The following is a 24,519-nucleotide window of genomic DNA, read 5'->3' as shown; positions in this document are numbered from 1 at the left end:
TCGTTAAAGGACAAAATAGTTAACTAGTTTGACTTAACGTTTTCTCATACTTCTGGTTGGATTCAACGTTCGGTCCAGAAGACTTTTATTCTCGTAACGAAAGTTTAAGGCTAATGACCAAAACCCGACTTCCGAATCGCTGTTCAGATTGTGGTCAGTATCGGCTCGCTTAAATCTTAAAACAAACATAACTTGAGTTCTAAACGTCCGTTTTGATTGATTCCAGTGGCAACGAGTTCGTTTTTATTTATGTTATCATATCCTAAAATCTCATATTCTGAATTATTTATATCGTTTGACATGTAGTGGACGACTCTCTTATTCATTAACTCGCTTAATCGTGTTTATATTCATTTGTTATTAATCTATGGTGAGTTTATCATTCTCCTATTTTATCAACTTTTCTAAACGTTTTGGGGAAATATGTGTACCTATACTTATTTCATAATATATATATATATATATATATATATATGTATATATATATAAACCAAATGCATACGTGCAATTGTGAGTGACTTAATCAAATATACGTGTTACATGCTTACTTGTGTTACTATTCATTCATTCGTCTATTCAGAGGGGTCCATTATACTCCCATGTATTGGGTTCTCATGCTATTGACCAACGCCTGATTCACTTGGCAACGGTCTACATACTTTCTTATGGTTTGATTATATTTACCGCTTTTATCACATTATGCTTATTTATATTGACATGCAAAACTGGTGATATTCTCACTCAACTTTATGTTGACAAACTCCATTTTCTACGCAGGTTGCTTGTATTGAAGATTGAAGTTTGGACACGTAGACAAGACTTTAGGATATAATCAAGATAATCATTATTTGAGCTTATATTCATGTATTTAAATTGCTTGTTGTAATTGAATAATGTGTGTATACTTTGAATAAAATAATTAATTATATATTGTCACTTTTATATAATAGTATCCTCGAGCTGTAAGCAATCGGATCACGCCCCGGCATTTCCGCCTTAGGTTGGGGTGCGACAAAGGGTTATCAAACCCTCAATTTTCACACGCGGGGTTTTACTGTGCAGTGCGACATACCAGGATCTTAGTTACACCAAAAAACATCTATTTTTATGAAAAACTATAACTTACACACAGAACGAAAATACTTTCAAAGTTTAAAGTTTAGATACCGGAAGCATAACGTAAGGAAGCAAGTTCCCAAACCAAACCAAAAGTAACCAAAAGCGCAAAACACACGCATCCAAAAAGTTTAAGTATTGGAAAACCAAAAATCATAGTTTAACGTTTATGCATGACATGCATGCAACTCTTATCCGTGCACCGTGCTCTTGCGACCTGGGAAAAACATGATAAAGGGGTTAACACAATGGTTAGTGAGTTCACAGATTTGTATCTAGAACCAAATTATGTAAGTGTTCGGATAACGTAAACTGTGTTTTATCACTAGTTAATTACTTTAGTAAACATGTTACAATAATGTGGGTCCATCGCAACCGAAGCTGACACGTTGTTCGTTTGTGCCTCCCGCTAAGTCTTTACAATAACTTGGCAATGTTTTTAGGTCAATGTTACACCCGTTCGACTTCGAGCCGAGTTTTAGTGCGGGTGGTGTTTGTCAAACCCAGAAGTACTAATTAATATTATCTCGCCAGTTAACCTTAGTAAATGATCCGATGTGTGTGAGGACTTTCAGTTGGTAAGTACACTAAGTTACATTCGAAAAAACATTCATACAAGAACCAAAATATTTGTGCATGTTTTCTCTCCCAAAATGAGTAAGTAAAGGAGGAGCTATGAAGACTCACCTCAAGTTCGTGTTAATAAACAAAGTCAACAGCTAAATCAAAAGATCCTGTACAAGTATCGTAAAGTATACAAGTACGTAAGTAAATGTTTGATGTTTCCTAGAACCCCTAGTATCCAAACAATCCTATTGTTCATTTGTGTTTGACCAAAGTTTGACTTTCTTTGACTTTGATCAAAGTTTGATCGAGTTGACCCAACGACACGTTGGTGATTTATAACTGAGTATGCTAGCCTATAATCGCTAAGTGCCATATATATATATATATATAAAACGTATCACATGTACATCAATTCATTTTTTATGCACTAATCATGAAACAACCAAATGTTTACCATAAATCAATATTCCAAGCAAGACTAACCTTTTTAGTCAAAATAACTCCTAAGTGTCAGATCATGTTCTAATCATTAATCAAGTCAAATAGTAAACAAATAACCACACATCTCAACATATTGCATGCATACCGATTATGAATTTACGAGATAGATTTTAACCTGTCAAAGCGTATTTTTCTAACCCATCAAGCCACTGAGTTAAATAATGAAATTTTTACGTAGTGACCTACAAGGCTTACGCTTATCAAAATATTTTGTTATATTTTTCCAATACACACAAAAATTTTTAAAATTCATCTAACACAGAAAGGTACGCGCAACTATTTCAGTGCACAACGTAAAGTTTTGGTTTGGTTAAAACTCAAAATCAACTAAATCATGCAAGACCAATTGGGTTAGAATCCTAACTCAGTTTTTGATCTTCCATAAGTGGAGCCGACCCCATTGACTTTTTCAAACTCTAGATACATGGTCGTGAATCAAAACCAAAATACAAGTTCTCAAAACAGCCTTGACATGTTAACTTGTAAAATCGTAAAAACTATCAAAACCAAGTAAAAAAATTACAATTCTTAGTACTCTGAAAACTAAATCCAAGGTACAATATCATAGGATCAAGAATCGACCAAAAATACTAAGTTAACATCAATTTACAGCCACATAAAGAAGCAACAACAAATCTGTTACAGAACTATTTACATCTAGAACGCATGTAATGCATGCTTATGACATACCTGTAACACCTCGGTTTTAAGCGGAATACGCCCTGGTGGTACGTACCGATTTCCTCTAAGCTCGTAACACTATTAAAGTGATAATAATTATATTTATTCTATTTCAAAAGGTAGCAAGTACACAATTGTTCATAAATAAAAAGATAAGGAATATTTCATTGAATAACAAATAAAGTTTTATTTAATATATCCTAAGTCGACTAGTGATCTTCATCATTAATACACCATCGATACAACCTGTAGCACGTTGAAAATAATATATTTTGTCAGCATTTAAGTTAGTGAGATTTCATAAGTTTTAGTATATATACTAGGATAGAGCCCGTGTGTAACATGGGTGATAAAACAAAATTAAAGGTTGTGAATCTATATCAATTAAGAAAAAGATTAGGCTAACATCAATTCATTCTAGTTTAGTTGGTAAGCCCCAAACATTTTAAAAGCAAGGTAGTGAGTTCGATTCTCACCAACAACATATTTTTTATTTTATCATTTATGAAGGGGAAATTGTAAAAATAGAAACTTGTAAACTGGGCAGCCTATGTGGAGGGTCTAATTGAATGACATGTGTAAACTTGTGATACTTTAATATATATATATATATGTGTGTGTGTGTGCGGGCGCGCGCGCGCGTATCTACTTACTCTAATAAAAGAATATTATTTTGTGCCACTTGTCACTCTCTCAGTCCTTCTCATATTTCTTAAACCCATTTTGTTATTTGGATCCCGTATGGGTCATTACCTGACCCAAAATAGCATTATTCGAATCTATATTTTTACACCATGTTTATTTTTGTTTCAACATAATCTTAACAATAGGTTTATCCCAGACGCCGCCGATGCCGATTACTTCACTACTCCATTTCTTTTACCACATAAATGGAACAAAGATTGAGTTGATTGATCCCTCTAAGCTGTTGCAGAACCCAAAGTATCTTCTTCACATCATGCACTAAACACCCCTTGATCGATTTCGGTTTGAAATAGAATTGTCGGTTAGGTATATTGAATTAGGTTTGTGTTATTACTAGTTGTCGTTTGAGATTGAAGTCCATTGCCTTTTGTGATTCGAATTAGGGTTGATAGTCATTTGACTATTAAGTATACTGTGCAGTTCAAGCGTTTTAATTGTTTTCGATTCTTATCTTAATGGTATCTTTTAGGCGTATCTACAAGAACCGTTAGGTTTGTGTTATTACCGGTTTTCATTTGAGATTGAAGTCTATTGCCTTTTGTGATTTGAATTAGGGCTGATAATCATCTGACTATTAAGTTTGCTATTCAGTTCAAGTGTTTTAATTGTTTTCGATTTTTAAATTAATGGTATTTTTTAGGCGTATTTGCAAGAACAAAGGTTGGCGTGTGGCTAAAAACTAATGATTTAATTATGTAAAATTTATGATCTTAAATAAATACTTTTGACCAAGACTATGGTTTTCTTGATATTTACAATTACACATTCATAATTTCTAACTAAAGCATGAAGGGTGACCCTTTCCTCCATGGTCTTGATGTTTAAGGATTTTATAGCATTCTTGGTTTCTATGGATCTTTTGCTATAAAGACTCTACTTTTAGCAAAATACACAGCTTTAATGCATGAGATACCATCGAACAAGTATAACTATATTTTGAACACATATTAAAATGTGTAGGGTAATAGATGGTTATGTTTAAAAACAATCATATTTTAACAACAATATTAATATTCTAGATAATTTTATTTTAGAGGCTGTATGTATTAAAATTTAAAATCATCATTGAGACATATTCAGCCCATTTGACCGGCTCCCTTTCAACCAGATTTTATTACGTGACCCATTTGACATGTTTGAGATAAAACATAACCACAGTGACCCGTAACAGTATGTGTAGAAGCTACATTTATGAATTGCATACATATTATGAAACTTCATAATAATCGTCGTATTTGTGTCAGAATAAATATTATTGCAACATACTTCTATCTAACGTTTATGTGGAAGCATGATTGTATAGTTGTTCCTAACTGTAAGCTTTGGAGGTAATTAGCTTGATTGAACCTTTACTTGTGGTTTTTTTAATTTATTTTATGAGAAGACCTTTTGTTTAGTTTTGTTGATCATTTCTTTTCCAACAATAATGTACATGCAAAAGGGACCAAAAACGAAAGGTACGGATCATGCTTCCTTCAACTTTGTTTATATCTCCAAATTATTTAGTTTTTGATAATAATTTTTTTTTGTAAACAATTGTTGATGGTAATATTTTTTGTATTTAAATGGACGGGGAAGAAAAGCTCAATCTTCACCAGCTCGGTCTAACAAAAGGCCTTGAAAGTTGAAGGCTACTGATACTAGCATAATTTTCTTTTCCTGGTATAAGTGATACTTATAAATAATAAAAATGCGGTTTCAATCTTCCCCTAAATAAAAATGATTAAACTATCCAATCAGTAAATTTTTTAACTCATCTAAATATAAATTAGTAAAATATTCAAAATTATAAGTTTCCTTATCAATAAAAAGATTACTTTAACTGAATACTTATTCAGGAAAGAAGCCAATGATTTAATATGGGAAAGCTACAACCATGGTTTTTTTGTTAATCCGGTCAAATCATTTACCATGCTTACCTAAAATCCGAATTCTTTTATTATTGGGAAAACAATCATGGTTTCTTAGTTGTTTAAATAATTATAAAAATATAGATATATCAAACTAATTAAATATTGTAACAACTTTCAAAAATATTCACCGATCACATGAGATTAGTATTCAAATTTTGAACATACCTTATCTAATATTTTCAAGTATTATATAGAAGATCGCACATCTTCTGGAACTCTGCAAACTCAAAACAATCAATATTTTTGGAACAATGGCAAACAGTTATGTTCTTTTCATATTCTTGGCAACTGTATTCCTTATCTAATACTTTCAACTATTTTATATGTTTCTTGGTTATACGACTTTTAATTGTAATATATTAAAAAAAGTTGAAATATTTCATATACAGATCGTTTTGTGACATCAATTTATAATGCTCAATCAATTTCCAAGTTCTAAGAACTCTAAGGATAACTCTATCATCAAAGTTTGTGTTATCCGATTTTGGGATAATCATGTTTGGGATAAACATGAGTAGATCATCTCAAAGAACATGATATTAATTGATCAAGAGGTATGATGTGTTATGTGTGTCTACATATATTAGTTTCATGGACATTGTCCTTTGTATTGCGTTTTTTAACATGTTGCATTTTTAATTCTTTTTTATTAAGAGTTACAAGCAGGTACGGACTAAAAATTTTGATTCTTGATAAAAAGGTATATTAACCAACACAACCACAAACAGGAATTTTTCTTATTTGTAAAATATTTGTGTGATGTTTCTTTTGTGATTCTTGTAATCTTATTGTAAAATATTTGTAAAATTTTAGTTGTATCAACAAGATATGATAATCGTGTTGTTGATTGTATTTTGCTTAAAGTTTAAATAGTAAAATTTTCATCAATTCCCCATTTAATACACGGGTCTCAAACTAGTCCGTGTGTGTGTGTGTAATGAAATCTTTGCATGATTCACATGTCATATGCAATAATTCCAACCATAACATACAAGTATGAAATAGCGTATTGCCCCGCTCTCCCGACCCAAATTCACGGAACTAGGGGAATGATAACTACCATTTAGTCCAACCGGGACATAGTATAGGCGGCGAAGGTACTTCCCATCGGACCTTTCTACTTTGATGTACCAATCATAAAGTGATAAAACACATTACACATAACCACACATATGATGACTGATGCGTGTGTAGAGTGGCAGAAAAAGTGTTAGTTTTTCGTAAGGGATTTGCTTCACACAAAGTCAAGTTTTTAATTTATAAAATGATTTTTATCTTAACTAAACTACACACAAATAGGCAAGTGTACCTATAATATATGTAGTATAGCATGTGTAAGAACCAAGTATCGATTCATGGACACGCTAGTTTAATTTTAACTACTAAATCTTTGTATTTATTTTAACTAAAAGCAAACATCATAGTTGTTTTTGTTTAACAAGTAAATTCAAAGGACTTTAAAAACATAAATTAAAGACAATATTTTTGGATTTTTAAATCTTTATAGAGATGATCAAGGATAAAAATGTGTTATCTTGGTTATAATTCCTCTTAATGTGGTTTAACAATTTATTGGTAAACATGTGATATAAACTTACTTTGGTAATTAAATATTGGCATAACACCAGTCATCATCAAATTATAAAGTTTACTGTAGTCATAGTTTATTTCGTTGGGCTAGTCATAATCAGATCTCTAGAAATTGTCAAACAGTTAAAGAGAAACTTTTAAAAGATCTTAGCATGACTAAATTATGTATTGACTTGTAGTTTTAGCATACATGCTATGTATTTGTACATCAATCTTGCCATACCCAGAAGATATTAGCACATTTTAATATGAACAAAGTCTACCCCAAAGTACAACTGTAGATTTCCTATTGCTAGAATTACACAAGGATCCCTATCGCCCCAAAAAGAAGATGAAGAACTACATAGTTCAAAAGAGCCATACTTTTTTTACATCGAATTTCTTTTTCATCTATGGGCATTGAACCCAATACTACACTCCCCCTCCCTCCAAAATCATATGTTTTTTTAGTTTTACCTTTACCAATGGACCACTATCATATTGACCCATACTTAAAGGGAAATAAAGTGATCACATTAATATCATTTTATCTTTCTAATTCTCAAAGTACCTATATGACATTATTATGAAGGATGTTGCTAGTAGTGTATAATGAACGGCAGCAACTAATCTAGTAACAGTAACATATGTGATTGTAGTCTTAACCAACATACATTGTTCTCGTTGTTTGTAAGAGATTTCTGTATGTATACAAATTATCAAATGAATAGATGATGGTGTATTAAGATTTTGTGTACTTCTTAAGAACTTATTTTTGAACTACAAAGTTACAATACCCTTAATACATTTTTAAAAGCCCCCTATTAGGGGTGTAAACGAGCCGTGCCGAGCTCGGGTTGTCAGGTTTTTTTCTAACTTAGGCTTAGCTTGCTTAGTATTTATTAATTAATTTATATACATTTTTTTAACTATTTGTATATATTTTGAGAAAAACTTTAAACGGATATAAGCTTGGCTCGAGCTCGTGTTGTACCTTAAACGAGCCAAAACTCGGCTCGAGCTCGACTAGCTAACGTATAAACAATACATATAAGTCTAAAAAAGTTAAAGTTAACGAGTTTCCAATACAAGGCTCACTCTCATGCTCATGCTCGAAAATTTTACAAGCTTGCTCAAGCTAAAAAAAGCTCGGCTCATTTCTATTCTGGTTTTTTTATCGATTCGATCTCGGGTGACTCGCAAACGGGTTGGGTGGTTTGTCAATCCGAGCACGAGAGGACCTATATATATGCATCATTTGTAAGTGTGTGTGTATATATATATATATGGTCATTATAATCATTTATTTTATAATAGATCAAAATTATTAATATACCTAATTAAATATTAGTTTGGTAATTGTTGATTGACCGTATTACCCTTACTAGCTAATAAAAGGGTTTCCTCCTGGGTGTATATATAGAGATAATTAATTAACATCATAATATAATCTCACATACATAAGAATTCATTTGCCTCCTCATTCCTAAAATCGGGTTTCCGTCAAGAACCCTAATCACCATCTTTAACTATGCACACTATGTTACACTCTGGCCAAAGGTGGCGGAACGTGTCGGGGTGTAACTTATTGATTGGGCAGTAGCTCAAAAGACTCTAATTAAAGCGACAATAGTTATTTAATTTCATTAACATTAAGCAAGCACACAATTACAATAATCGAATCATATACATATTTTGAATAAATATCCTAAGGCAACTAATTATCTCCAATCTTAATTTCGTCAAATACTTGAACCTGTAGCATGTATAAAAATTGAGTTTGTCAACACGAATGTTAGTGAGAATAAATAAGTTTGAGTTTAGATATATATAGATAAAACCACAATTCATATGTCAATGATGAGCATTACACTTCCTATGAAAATGTAAACAATTAAATAGATGTGGGCCCGTTCCTATTGATACAAAATCAATGTACTTAGGTAAAAGCATGATCATACTAGATGAAGATGAGATAATAACCACCAAACAATAAAATAAAAACTTAAGCACATAAAGCATAATCATAAAGCATGCAATAATAACACATAAACATAATTTGAATTGTGTTTTGAATAGATACGGTAATGAAACATGAGTAAATGTGAATAAAGTATACATGCTACTACCCCAAAATATAAAAGACAGAAAAAAGGGGTATGTAAACTCACCTTAACGAGTGGATTAATGAAGACAAGATGACAATAAAATTAGGATTGAAACGGTTGAACTCTTCGGGATACGTCGACAAAAGATCCTAGCTGTTAACGATAATATGAATTAATTATGGGCGAATAATTGTATTAACGAAACTTATGGCGGATTCGGAATTTAAAGGGTTTAAGTAAAATTTTAATTAAATTATTATTAGTTTAAATATCACTAAATTTTGTAAAATAATATACGTAACTAGATAGTATAACAAATAAAATAGTGCACCACGACATAACGGTTATTAATCGGTTTAAAAGGAATTTGGAGACTTTTTGGGTTTAAACTATTATGGTTATTATTATTGTTGTTTTGTATTTATGTTTTTGATTAAAAACATAAATATTAATTGTTGATAACTAAATCAAATATTATATATATATATATATATATATATATATATATATATATATATATATGCTAAGTATAAAATTAAAACCCACTTAAGTTGTGAAAACTTTAGAAACCATTTTTAACCACATGTTTTTAATTAATGTTTAAATCTTGTGGTCCACAATTAAAGTGAATAAAAAATGTAAATATAAATACAACTTTTTCTCTCTATTGAAAACATATTTAAAAATTAGTAAAAAAATGTTAAAAAATAGCAAAAACATTTTTTTTATGTTTCGATTTTTATATTAAATGTTACAACATATATTACATGTAAACAAAAAAAAACGATGTTACATAAGGTTTTCGAGGGTTTTCACAACTCAAGTGGGTTTTCATTTTAACCTTACCCTATATATATATATATTGTGACAACCCCCGACCCCTATACCCCAGGAGGGAAGCCATGAACGTTGAGTGGTGGTATCGGTGTTTATTAAAATAATTTGCAGCGGAATATTTCATCAGAACCGTAGTTAGGAAAAATTGATCAGAGTTATAAAAACCATAATTCTTATTTCATAAACTGAGATAAAAACACATTTTGATACAAACATAAGTTTTATAGGGATAAACTTTAATTTACAAAACATGTTTCTTTATTCTGGTGACAAGCCACTTATTTAAGCTGGAAGCCCGCATGTATCATTCCTTTGTCCCTAACAAGTCACCTGAAACATGTTTAAAAATATTTGATTAACAGGAAAAACTGGTGAGTACATTCATTTATAAATGACACGTTTTACAGTTACAGCATTAAGATGTTTTTACATCTGTCTGCTTACAAATTACTGAAAGGTACTTGTCACTCAACCGTATCTGTGACTGTGGTCATATTACATATTGGCTAACACTTGTCCAATAAGTAACGTGTAATAGCCCAGTAGGCAAGACTTGTATACAAAACCCCACAATACCAATAGTAACCATCCTGTAAGTTTACAGAGACTTAATCACTATAATTTATTTAAAATCCTTTAAAAATATATTTGAAAGTATTTGTACTATCTGTCATGAGTTTGGTGGATTTAGAAAAGCATCATGACAGTATTGAAAATCAATTGTCTCACGCAAATGTGAGTTATGCAAAAACTCAAACGTCTCACCTTACAAGTTTATATATAACAAGCCTTCTGGTGTTAAGCACCTAAATTAAACACAATCTCTACAAAAAAAATGTCATACAGTGACACATAAAAAGTGCTACTAAAAAACAAAATAGTGCCACTAAAAGCCTCTTTAAGAATGTGTGGCACACCAAAAAAGTGTCACTAGAAGCGGTGACGCTAAAGCCTTTTAGTGTCACTTTTTTTATATGCCGCACAATGTTTTATGCTTTTAGTGGCACTTTTTTTATATGCCACACAAAGTTTTATGTTTTTAGTGGTGATGTGTTGTAAAACACACGTATTTTCCGCACGTTTTATCTATGTTTTACATTATATTTTATATGTTTTAACTCATTTTAGATAGGTTTTACGTAAGTTTAATAACCTTGTAGGTTTTGGGTGAAAGAAAGAAGAAAACCGGGACTTTTCGAGCATTCTACGAGCCTTTTACGCATACAAGTTCAAGACAAAGCTCAAGGCCCGACCCGTATGTATCATGGAGGCCCAAGACCATATTATATTATAACATAAAAAAAATTTAAAAAACCCTAATACTGCTACAGGAGTTCCGATCGGCCAGAATCAGCAAGGAAGAAAAGAGAAAAAAGTTTTCTGGAGCTAGGGTTTGGACTTGTGGCGGCTAGGAAAGGAAGAACAAGCAAGAACAAGCCTCGGTGATCGTTTACCGTCAGCTTACAGCAGCCCGGAACATCCATATCCTTCCATCTTTTACATTGTTCATCATACTTTATTTTCTTGATCAATTGTTAATTTGTTTTGCAATTGTGTTAGAGATTGAAGTGTTTATGAGTGTTATTGATTGTTGAATGAATTTTGAGATGATTGATATGAGTTTAATAATGGTTTTATTTAATGTTCATGGCTGTCCAAAGATGATTATTGGCTAAACTTGTTAATTCTACCTAGGAATGATGATTCTTGTTAGTGTTTGATGAGCTTGTTGGATTGTTTGATTGATAGACTTGAGTTGCTATTGTAAGTTTGATTTAGACATGAAATAGGTTGTGTTTAAGGGCTGGAAATTTTGGTGATTCTTTTCATAAACCCCGTATGTTGATTGATTAGTTTTGTATTGATTGATCGGTGCATTGTTTGATTCTAGACTTTGTGTTTAGGGTTTGTTTGCGGTAGGAACAACCGTAGGGTTTTGTTGCGGGATTAATTGGATTAAGTACAGAGGCTAGACACCTTCTTTGAGACCTAGAGGTGATAAGAAGTTAGGGTTGTCTCATTGCCTTTGCATGCTAGAATAAGGATTGCGCGAGAGCGAGTTCGTTTCTTGTCAGGTTTAGGTGTTTGAGCGACTAGCTGATCTATTTTAGTTTAAGTTGAATTGTTCCTCTATCCTTGGTTGTGTAGTATTCATTGCCATTAGGGTCGAGTGTTGGTGAGACCGAGAGGTGATCCTTCATTAGAACACGTTAGCAATTGTTTCCCGGTTTGGTCGTTTTAGGCGATTTTTAGTAGTTTAGGTTTGTTGTGTGAGACCGAGAGGTAATCCAGTGAGCCCGAGCGATCCTTAGTCGTGTCATCTTTAGGGACCGGTGTCTTGATATCATTCAATCCATTAGCTTGTTAGGCCTACAATTTGATTCAGACCTAGGTGGACGTTTTTCTCCATCCTAAGTTAACACAGTTAGTTTTCCGTTAAGTTTTTATTTTAGGTAACTTTTGTTAGTTAGTCCAGTTAAGTAAGTAAAAATCAAAAATCAATTAAATATTATTCTAAGGTAGGTCTTGTCTAGGGTTAGTAATCGTTAGCGTCTTACGTGTCCACGTGTTCGATACTCGGAATTCCTAGGTATATACTACTTGCGATCGGTACACTTGCCGGTTGTGTGTGGTTTTAGGATTTTCGTTTTATATTTAAAGCTTAGTTGCGAGGTCATTTTTATAGGGTTATTAGACACACATCAAGTTTTTGGCGCCGTTGCCGGGGACACGGTTTTAGGCGTTTTGAGAGCAATCCGAGTTAGGACTTACCTTTTGTGCTACTTGTAATTATTTTTGTTTTATTTTGCTTATTCGTTAGAATAGTTTAGATAATATTATTCCTAATTATAGTTCTATGCGACAGACTCGATCTTTAGGACCACCCGAAACAGAAGCATTTCCCGAGCCAGAGAGAGAGTTTCGTGAGAGACGTCGTCCCGTTTCACCTTCATCCACTTCTTCATCCGTTGACCCCGACGATAGGGATAGGATCATGGGCGACATTCCACCACCGAGGAGGACAGTTGCGGACCGGGTCCGACCGGCCAATGCTAGCACGAGATCCTGCATCGCACCACCCGCCATTGGAGTTGCGACGAACTGGCAGATCCCGTCAAACATTCTAAATACCATTGCTCATTCTGCTCAGTTTCACGAGTTGCTTCATGAGAACCCGCACTCTCATCTCACCCGCATCGTGCGTATCTGCGACACTTTCTATCTTGCGGGCGTTTCCGAAGACGCCGTTAAGCTTCGCGTCTTTCCGTTTTCTCTCGCTGATCAAGCGAGTCTGTGGCTCGAGTCCCTCCCACAGGGCTCTATAGCTACTTGGGCTGCCATGCAGACCCAATTTCTTGAAAAATACGATCCTCTGGCTAAAGTCGCTCGTCTGCGTAACCAGATACATTCTTTCCAGATGGAGGACACAGAGAGTTTCTACGAGACCTGGGAGCGGTTCAAGAATTTATTAGCGTTGTGCCCCAACCACGGCTTGCAAGATTGGGCGGTCGTCGAAAAGTTCTACAATGGAGTGACATACGCGATGCAGAGTATGCTTGACACGGCGGCGGGAGGAAATCTATTGACAACCAAGGACCCCGATGAGTGTATCGCTTTATTCAATGGGCTAACTATGAGTGGGTACCAGAGACCACCCGCCAGAGGAGGTAAGACCGTTGATTCCATCTCACGAGGCATACATTTGGTGGACACCACCACCGCACTGACGGCACAGGTCGAGGCATTGGCGAAGATGGTAAAGGACATGCAGACGAAGAGCAAGTTGTGTGAGATTTTCAGAGGGGGGCATGATTCCGTTCAGTGCCCAGTCAGTTCCCAAGAGGAGGCCGTAGACTTCATAGGAAATCCAAATTCTTTCAATTCGTATAATTCGGGATGGAGGGGAAATCAGAACTCCAACTGGAGGAGCGGCAACCAGTCCGGTTTTCAGCAACGCCAGAGTTTCTTTCAGGATGCCGGTGAGGGAGCGAGCAGTAGGGAGAAGAAGCCCACTTTGGAGGAGATGATGGCGTAACAAACACAGATGTTGTCACAGCTTATGTCACGAGAGGATTCCCGACACAAGGAGACGCAGGAGAAGCTTCGCGAGCACGAGCAGTTCATGAGGAATTAGGGAGCGTCAATTCAGAGTCTCAAGCGGCAGATGGGAGAGATAGCGAGTAGGTTGAATGAGAGGCCGCAGGGTTCACTACCAAGTAACACCGAGCAGAACCCAAAGGGATTCGCTAAAGCTGTGACAACGAGGAGCGGTGCAGGGGCACGAGAGGAGCCCGGGATTCAGTAGAGAGGAGTCGTCGAGGAGCCTGCAGTAGTTGTAGAGGAGCAGGTGGATGAGGAGATTCAGATGGAGTCTCCACCGGCCCAGGTGCATCGGAGAAGCAGCCCAGGGAGTTCAGCACAGGCCGAGAGACAGCAGCTACCGAGCGAGCCGCCAAGAGTCTACAAGCCCAGAGTACCATACCCCGGAAGACTCCGCCGAGACAGAGATGAGGAGCAGAGTTCCAAATTTCTTGATCTTTTGAAGCAGCTTCACCTTAACATTCCATTCCTTGAGGCATTGACTCAGATGCCTAAACACGCGAAGTTCCTCAAGGATATCCTTTCGAATAAGGAGAAGCTTGCTGAGGTTGCTTCCATCCCATTGAGTGCTAGCTATTCTGCTGTCTTACAACGGAAATTACCGGAAAAGATGGCCGATCTTGGGAGTTTCACGATTCCCTGCATCTTGAGTGATGATACGGTTATTCATGCGCTGGCCGATCTCGGTGCCAACATTAATCTCATGCCGTATTCTGTGTATCGCAAGCTGGGTCTAGGCGAACCGAGACCTACCAGGATGAGTATCCAGCTTGCTGATCGTTCTGTGAAATACCTTCGAGGGGTGGTCGAGAACATGCTGGTTCGTGTCGACAAGTTCATCTTCCCGGTGGACTTTGTCATTCTGGACATGAACGACGATGATAGCGTACCACTGATTTTAGGCCGACCATTCCTTGCCACTGCACAGGCGTTGATCGACGTCTGCGAGGGTAAGTTGATTTTGAGAGTTGGGGATGAGAACGTCACCTTTGACGTTCGACAGTCACTGAAACACCCCAAGTCTGCTGATGACTCCCTATACTTTATTGATACCATCATGGAGCATGTTGGTGAGTTTTTCAGCGAGATCTGTGGAGGATCTTCCTCCAACACTCAGATTCTCGATAGGGACATTCCGGAGATTGAGATGGTTGCCATGATCGACCAGTCAACGGAAGATGACGCCGAGTCACATCACCCTGAGTCTGAAGTGTCTGTTGAGATCGTACGTGACGATCCGATGGACCGACCTTCTGTCGAGAGCCCCCCCTCCTTCCTTAGAGCTTAAGGAGTTCCCTGCCCATCTGGAGTACGTGTTTTTGGATGAAGAGAGGAAGTTGCCGGTTATTGTCGCATCTGCTTTGACGGAGGTCGAGATAGAAAGATTGGTGAGGGTGCTTCGAGAGCACAAGGAGGCCATTGCAAGGAAGATTATCGACATCAAGGGTATCAACCCTTCATTTTGCACGCATAAAATCCTCATGGAGGATAATTATAGGACTGTCGTTCAGCCGCAACGGCGGCTTAATCCGAAGATGCAGGAGGTCGTGAAGAAGGAGATCATCAAACTCCTTGATGCGGGGATCATTTTCCCCATTTCTGATAGTTCGTGGGTTAGTCCAGTCCAAGTGGTTCCTAAAAAGGGTGGCATGACTGTCGTCACCAATGAGAGGAACTAGCTCATTCCCACTAGGACTGTGACCGGTTGAAGAGTCTGCATCGACTACCGCAGATTGAATGATGCCACGAGGAAATACCACTTTCCTCTACCTTTCATTGATCAGATGTTGGAGCGTTTGGTAGGACAGCAGTACTACTGCTTCTTAGATGGTTTCTCCGGGTACTTTCAGATTCCTATTGCTCCCGATGACCAGGAGAAAACCACGTTACCTACCCATACGGTACGTTTGCCAATCGACGTATGCCGTTCGGACTGTGTAACGCTCCAGCCACATTTTAGAGGTGCATGGTTGCTATATTTCATGACATGATCGAGGACTCCATGGAGGTGTTCATGGACGATTTTTCTGTATTTGGGAGCTCTTTCGAACGGTGTCTCTCCAACCTTGAGAGGATGTTGGCCCGATGCGTTGACACCAACCTAGTTCTTAACTGGGAGAAGTGTCACTTCATGGTACGCGAGGGCATCGTTTTGGGGCATCTTATTTCGAGTGCGGGGATAGAGGTCGACCGAGCGAAGGTCGATACCATCTCTAATCTTCCCCCACCCACTTCCGTGAGATCCATCCGAAGTTTTCTGGGTCATGTTGGGTTCTATCGCCGGTTCATTAAAGATTTTTCTAAGATTGCGAGACCCATGACCAAACTCTTGGTGAAGGATGCCCCATTTGTGTTTTCTGAGCAGTGTATCGAGGCATTTGATCTTTTAAAAGACAAACTCGTTAACGCCCCGATCATGATTGCTCCCGACTGGTCGCTTCCTTTTGAGTTGATGTGTGATGCGAGCGACTTCGCAGTCGGAGCGGTTCTTGGACAGCGGAAGGATAAACACTTCCATCCAATTTACTATGCGAGCCGGACCCTGGATGGTGCATAGGAGAGTTACACCACCACCGAGAAAGAGCTTTTAGCTGTGGTGTTTACATTTGATAAATTCAGGTCCTATCTTGTTCTGTCCAAGACGATTGTGTACACGGATCATTCTGCCATTCGTTATCTCTTTAGCAAACAGGATGCTAAGCCAAGTCTTATCCGTTGGATCCTTTTGCTTCAAGAGTTTGATATCGAAATCCGTGATAAAAAGGGGGCCGAGAATGTGGCGGCCGATCATCTTTCGCGTCTTGAGGGAGCTGAGTTAGGAGAGCCGGGGGTCAGGATTAATGACCACTTTTCGACAGAGAGTCTTATGTTTGTTTCGGCTCAGGATGAGGGTTTCCCATGGTTCGCCGACTTCGCGAACTATCTTGCGGACGGGTATTACCCGAAGATGTCTTACCAGCAAAAGAAGAAATTCTTCACTGATGTTAAGTTTTACCTGTGGGACGACCCGTATCTCTTTCGTATTGGTGCTGACCAGTTGATCAGGAGGTGTGTTGATGTTAAGGAGGGATGGTAGATTCTGAGCCATTTCCTTGTTGGACCGACAGGAAGTCACCACGGTGCGAGTTTGACGGCGAAGAAGGTGTTTGATTGTGGTTTTTATTGGTCTTCGATTTTTAAAGATGCGCACGCGTTTGTGTGGAGTTGTGATCGTTGCTAGCGGGTCGGCAACAATTCTTCACGAAATGAAATGCCCCAGAATGCTATTCAGGTTTGTGAGGTTTTTGATGTTTGGGGCATTGATTTCATGGGAGCGTTTCCATCTTCGCGTGGGAACAAGTATATACTCGTGGCGGTTGATTATGTCTCAAAGTGGGTTGAGGCCAAGGCCTTACCCATTAATGATACCCGAGTTGTACTCCGTTTTCTCAAGAGCCTTCTTGCTCGTTTTGGTGTCCCGAAGGCGTTGATCAGTGATAGAGGAACTCACTTCTGCAATGCGCAGATGGAGAAGGCGTTGCGTCACTATGGGGTCACCCATCAGCTTGCAACCGCCTATCACCCACAGACTAGTGGGCAGGTAGAAGTGAGTAACCGGGGGATCAAACGTATTCTTGAGAAAACGGTTGGTTTGAATAGTCAGGATTGGTCCAACAAGCTGGATGACGCGTCGTGGGCCTTCCGTACAGCCTACAAGACTCCGACCGGTTCCACACCATTTCGGATGATTTATGGGAAGGACTGCCACCTGCCTGTTGAGTTAGAGCACCGTGCTTTTTGGGCCCTACAGAGGGTCAACTTCGATATGTCTGCCGCAGAGAGCACTCGTTTCCAACAGTTGCACGAGTTAGAGGAGCTGAGAGATCACGCTTACACGCAGTCATTTAGGCATAAGGAGCGGACGAAAGGAACTGCACGGTAGGAAGTTGAAGGGTAGCAAGCAGTTCAAGTGTGGGGATTTGGTTTTATTGTATAACTCCCGGTTGAGGTTATTCCCGGGAAAGTTGAGATCCCGATGGTCAGGACCGTTCACGGTCACCGAGGTCTTCCCGTACGGCACTGTCGAGATAGAGGATAAAGGCAGGAAGTTTAAGGTGAACGGTCACAGACTGAAGCACTACATAGGAGAGCCGGTGACTGATCAGACGGTCGAGGTATTTTACCTTGACGCGCTCTCCGAGACTTAGACGCGATGGATGCACACTCGGGAGGCTGCCCGAGTTGTAGAGTTTGTATTTATTTATTTGTGTGATGCTATCTGTTTTCTTTGTTTTTTTCTATTTCAGGTTGTTCCAATATGAAACCACTCGTACTCAATCTCCATTCGAGTCGGTCGATTTAAGGAGTATCCTATATATATAAAAAAATGTGTTTATTTCTTTATGTTTTTGTTTTCCGTATTGTACGCCGCTACATGCGAGCGAGTTTGAGTTTTGCAGGTTATATTATGCGCATAGTAGCTATGGTGGCGTTGTGAAACAGGTTCTCCCGAGGTTGCGGCCGCGAATGAAATGCTATACGGTCGTTTGGACACTACTCAGCTGTTGAGGATTCTGCACACAAACCAGGGGAGTAACCCGTTCTTTGTTTTAGTCTTGTATACTTTATTTTTATTTTCTGTTTTATTTTTATTTTATTTTATTTCTTTTCCTTATACTCATCGAGGACGATTTCGTTCTAAGTGTGGGGATGGGGGTTTATTTTACTTAGTTGTAGGAAAATTTTTGAAAAAATAAAAAAAATAAAAAAATAAAAAAATAAAAAAATAAAAAAAAAATTAAAAAATAGTACCTTGAAATTTGTTTTCTCTACGTTAAACAGGAGATGATATTATTACCGAGTAGTGGTTATTTTATAAATTCTTGGTGGTTTCAAATATATATATATATACATATATATATATATATATATACATATATATATATAATAAATAAGAACAGTGCCCATTAGGCCCACACGTAATGTATGGTAACCGAACGGTTTAGACTCAGTAATCGTGTGTCGGTAGGCTCAGCCTTTAAGAATGAAAGGGCGGTTTGGTTGTTGACCTAATTGAACCTCTTAAATGGTCTGACTATAGTGGGAAACATCTTAGGAGTTTTGTTTGTTTAACTAAGCTCGTGACAGGACTGGAATGAAAAGCCGGGTCATACTCAAGCCTCGAGTCACATGATAGTCTGTATATTAGTTGTTTTATCTTTTGTATTTGTTTCTTTTCATGCAAAGCCATGTAAAAAAAATGCAAAAAGCCAAAAGGCAGAAAAAAAAATAAAAATAAAAGAGATGCATTTGTAATTGTGTGCACTTGAAAGAGAGCTAGAGTTTATAGTTTGTATATGAGTCGAAATGTTTAATCATGTGGCAAAAGGTTTAAGTCAAGTTGGGGTGACTCGGCCCAGTAAAGCCATAATGGAATTGGTGAAGTGGCAGCAGGGCTTTTAGGTGTGGGTTCCACTTAATCATACAAATTAATAGAATTGTTACGCCTTATTTGCCTCGGTAAGTATAAGGGGCATAGGTTTAAAGTGGACAGCAATACCGACAATCGACCTGATCTAGCTTATTAGGTGAAAGTTGGAAGGGGTAAAGGGTCACTTGTTCTAATACTTTAAAAAAGAAAAAAAATTATATTAATAATAATAATGATAATAATAATAATAAATAAATAAAACCAAGAGTTGTCGGTTAAAACTCGGATATGATCATGTGTAGTATTCTTTTTCAGGGACGAAAAAGTCTTAAGTGTGGGGATATTTGATGTGTTGTAAAACACACGTATTTTCCGCACGTTTTATCTACGTTTACATTATATTTTATATGTTTTAACTCATTTTAGATAGGTTTTACGTAAGTTTAATAACCTTGTAGGTTTTGGGTGAAAGAAAGAAGAAAACCGGGACTTTTCGAGCATTCTACGAGCCTTTTACGCATACAAGTTTAAGACAAGGCTCAAGGCCCGACCCGTATGTATCATGGAGGCCCAAGACCATATTATATTATAACATAAAAAAAATTTAAAAAACCCTAATACTGCTACAGGAGTTCCGATCGGCCAGAATCAGCAAGGAAGAAAAGAGAAAAAAGTTTTCTGGAGCTAGGGTTTGGACTTGTGGCGGCTAGGGAAGGAAGAACAAGCAAGAACAAGCCTCGGTGATCGTTTACCGTCAGCTTACAGCAGCCCGGAACATCCATATCCTTCCATCTTTTACATTGTTCATCATACTTTATTTTCTTGATCAATTGTTAATTTGTTTTGCAATTGTGTTAGAGATTGAAGTCTTTATGAGTGTTATTGATTGTTGAATGAATTTTGAGATGATTGATATGAGTTTAATAATGGTTTTATTTAATGTTCATGGCTGTCCAAAGATGATTATTGGCTAAACTTGTTAATTCTACCTAGGAATGATGATTCTTGTTAGTGTTTGATGAGCTTGTTGGATTGTTTGATTGATAGACTTGAGTTGCTATTGTAAGTTTGATTTAGACATGAAATAGGTTGTGTTTAAGGGCTGGAAATTTTGGTGATTCATTGCATAAACCTCGTATGTTGATTGATTAGTTTTGTATTGATTGATCGGTGCATTGTTTGATTCTAGACTTTGTGTTTAGGGTTTGTTTGCGGTAGGAACAACCGTAGGGTTTTGTTGCGGGATTAATTGAATTAAGTACAGAGGTTAGACACCTTCTTTGAGACCGAGAGGTGATAAGAAGTTAGGGTTGTCTCATTGCCTTTGCATGCTAGAATAAGGATTGCGCGAGAGCGAGTTCGTTTCTTGTCAGGTTTAGGTGTTTGAGCGACTAGCTGATCTATTTTAGTTTAAGTTGAATTGTTCCTCTATCCTTGGTTGTGTAGTATTCATTGCCATTAGGGTCGAGTGTTGGTGAGACCGAAATGTGATCCTTCATTAGAACACGTTAGCAATTGTTTCCCGGTTTGGTCGTTTTAGGCGATTTTTAGTAGTTTAGGTTTGTTGCGTGAGACCGAGAGGTAATCCAGTGAGCCCGAGCGATCCTTAGTCGTGTCATCTTTAGGGACCGGTGTCTTGATATCATTCAATCCATTAGCTTGTTAGGCCTACAATTTGATTCAGACCTAGGTAGACGTTTTTCTCCATCCTAAGTTAACACAGTTAGTTTTCCGTTAAGTTTTTATTTTAGGTAACTTTTTTTAGTTAGTCCAGTTAGTCCAGTTAAGTAAGTAAAAATCAAAAATCAATTAAATATTATTCTAAGGTAGGTCTTGTCTAGGGTTAGTAATCGTTAGCGTCTTACGTGTCCACGTGTTCGATACTCGGAATTCCTAGGTCTATACTACTTGCGATCGGTACACTTGCCGGTTGTGTGTGGTTTTAGGATTTTCGTTTTATATTTAAAGCTTAGTTGCAAGGGTTATTTTTATAGGGTTATTAGACACACATCAAATGGCACTTTTTATTTTGCCACAATATAGAAAAAAGACTTTTGTGACAAGTTTTGTGGCTTTAAAAAGTAATCTTAGTCACAAATCCATACTAGTTTTAGTGGCACTTTTTTTTGCCACAATCTAAAAAAACTTCTGTGACACAAGTTTTGCTACAGTAAAACCATTTCAATTTAAATATATGTACTTTTTTAGTGTCATATAGTTTTGCTACATAAATAAAAAGATTTAGTATATATAAAATATAAAATAAAAGTTCGATAATGTAGAAATCATAATATTATAACTTCTATAACAAGTTCAATCAAAAACATATTTCAAATGTTTGAAAAAAATGTCATAATAACATATTCCAAATTCCAAATGTTTACATGATGAATTTGAATCTAAACGTTCTTTTGGGCGACAACTTCACTTTGATAGAACATACTCTAAATGTTTTTGTCAATTGTCCAAAGCTTCTCATGATTCGAGCCCTGTCATCATAAACCATATATAAACATGTATAAGGACATGGTTCAAACATCTAACAATTAGATAGAAAAACCCAACATGTAATATTCAGCTATTTGTAAATAACCCGAACACCTAAAAATTTGACAAAAAAAACCAACATCTTACCTAAACTGCAATGTTAACAAAATTTAAAGATCAATTATCCAAACGTCTTTCTTGACCCGTAAATGAAAAGTTTGGGCTGATAAATTTCATATGAAGATTACAACAACATATTCACATCCATTTAATATAGAAAAATTGTTAAAAAGTAACAAGTTAAAAGTGATTACCATTATCATTATGGATTCTTGAAGATGATATATCGTCATTTGATAAAGAGTTGTTATGAACCAACGAACCAATAGCAGGGACCTAAAAGATATATGATTGTACAAAAACACAAAATCATATACAATCAATCAATCAATCAATCATGCCCAGTAAAATCCCACCGACAGCAAAGCTATAAGTAGGGTCTGGGGAGGGTGGGATGTAGGCACACCGTACCTCTATCCAAAGGAATAAAGAGGTGGCTTCCAGAGAGACTCTCGGCTCTAGGTACATGTGTATGAAGCAAAATAAAGGAAATCAAAGTTTAACAGTTATATAAAAACTACTACTAATTATAATAATATTAATAATAAGATCACAGTTTAACAGCTATATAAAAGCTAATAATGATTAAAAATAATAATAATATATGTAAGGGAAATACCATTATGGTATGTGACCTAAATAAGTTAAGTCTAAGCCCTAAGGTATTCAATTCTCTCTAAAAATCCTTAACTTTAATTCTACTTCTCCACGAATTCCTATCCTCAACCATGTCCTCGGAGAGGTTTAGGTTTATCAAATCCTGCCTAATCCTCTCATCCCAAGTCAATTTCGGTCGTCCTCTACCCCTCCTCCCCTCTATAGTAATGTTTTCTACGGATCTAACAGGATTCGTCGTCTGTCTTCTCTTTACATGGTTCACACATGTAATTACTTGTATGTTCATATTGTTCAGAACCGAAGATAAGTTTGCATTAGGAATATGTTCTTGGATGATGACAACCATTGCACCAACTACATTCTTTAGCTGATCTATAGTTTGTAAGTCTGTTAAAGAAGCACCGCTACTTTTTGTGGCTGGCATCCTTCCAACTAATCGAATGTATCCTCTTTTCTCTGGGCCTTTAACTCTTGAGTAGTCATCCTTTGTAAAATCATGGAGATCATTGGGTGTGATTGTAGAGTCATTTGCAATATCATTTAATGAAGCCTAAAGACATAACAAAATAGGTAATCATTAATTAAATAAAACACACCCATGATTTGTAGGAACATTAGAGTCTACATTACCACAACATGAGCAGCTTTATCATCAACAATAGTTCCATCTTTCTGGGTGTGAGTTTTTATATACAACTCTCCTCTTGTTGGATATACACCATTATTCTTTGTTGCCTAATTTAGGTGATGGTTAGTAAGGGAAATAAAAACCCAAAAATACAATAATAAATGTTAAAATATTTAGAACAATACCATTTCATGACTATGTCTAGCGAACGATTTTGTCCCACTAGCATGAGGCTCCTTCATCTTTGAGCAGCTCAATCTTTTAGCATCACATGCTCTCTATGGTAAATGATGAATAAATAAACAATAAGGCCGTCGTTTTTAGCCAATACCCGATCACCGAACCCGACCCAAAGCAACCCAGCCCGATTAAAAAGACACCTGATTTAGTAAACATGACTACCTAACACCAAATAAACACACCTTATTTGAGATGATTGTTGGATAGTTTTTAACACCCAATACCCGAATAACCCGACATGATTAACCCAAAACCTCGAATAACACTCAATTACACGATAAGAAATCTTATTTAATTAAATAATAATATAATTTGCATAAGAAATCAAAGTTACAAATTATTACCTGAAATTTCGGAGTAAACCAACTACTAACAAGCTTCTTAAACTGAGTTGGATTCAATCTTTTGTCATTTTTAACTTCTTGTGAGATGATTTGATCAACAGTAAGGCTTGGATCATATGCACGTGCCTTTAACGAACCTCTCCATGCTTTCTTTTCTTCCCATGCTATATAAGATCCATTTTTTAATCTGCTTTGTTTCATTAGGATGAATTGCAAATTTAGACTGCAAACAAAAATCCCATTTAGTAGTCTTCACATAAAGCCATCAATCTTAGTAATTTGTTAATGCACCTGAAGAGTAGTACGCTTTATTAGCATACCATATTAAAGGCAACATACATGATGCAAACAATAGGTAAATATAAACTATAAGTTCGGAAAACTTTTATATATGATCATATACCTTAACGAGTGTGTACATGTCCTTTTTGTTTTGTATCGGAACCTTTCTCCAGTCAGAATATTCTATCGATACATGATCAGGTATCCTCACGAGCCTCCTAAGGAATTGAACTAATTCATTTCCTTCATCGCCAACAGGCATTCCAAGCTTGTTGAATGTGACAACTATCAT

At 36.6% G+C, this 24,519-nt stretch overlaps 1 protein-coding gene across 1 annotated transcript; it reads right to left on the bottom strand.

Annotated features, from left to right (window-relative positions):
* Window positions 1–22,142: 22,142 nt before the first annotated feature.
* On the bottom strand, window positions 22,143–24,519 carry LOC143572995 (uncharacterized). Its single transcript, XM_077058004.1, has 7 exons — window positions 24,365–24,519; window positions 23,946–24,168; window positions 23,547–23,639; window positions 23,364–23,468; window positions 23,008–23,283; window positions 22,310–22,391; window positions 22,143–22,147 (listed from the first exon to the last, which is right to left on the bottom strand). Exons 1-7 carry the CDS (start codon window positions 24,517–24,519, stop codon window positions 22,143–22,145), a joined length of 939 nt encoding a protein of 312 aa, XP_076914119.1.

The sequence above is a fragment of the Bidens hawaiensis genome, unplaced genomic scaffold (assembly GCF_021521415.1).
Source record: "Bidens hawaiensis isolate Kalapana, Puna unplaced genomic scaffold, B.hawaiensis_p1.1 tig00001382_1, whole genome shotgun sequence".
In the NCBI taxonomy this organism is placed as follows: domain Eukaryota; kingdom Viridiplantae; phylum Streptophyta; class Magnoliopsida; order Asterales; family Asteraceae; genus Bidens; species Bidens hawaiensis.
The sequence above is the reverse complement of the archived record's forward strand: the minus strand, read 5'-3'. Positions and strand labels throughout refer to the sequence as shown.

Coding starts and splice junctions, on each gene's coding strand:
- LOC143572995 (XM_077058004.1), bottom strand. CDS start 24,519: ATGATAGTTGTCACATTCAACAAGCTTGGAATGCCTGTTGGCGATGAA. Junction 24,169..24,364: donor ATACAAAACAAAAAGGACAT/GTACACACTCGT, acceptor TTTTGTTTGCAG/TCTAAATTTGCAATTCATCC. Junction 23,284..23,363: donor ATAAAGCTGCTCATGTTGTG/GTAATGTAGACT, acceptor TTATGTCTTTAG/GCTTCATTAAATGATATTGC.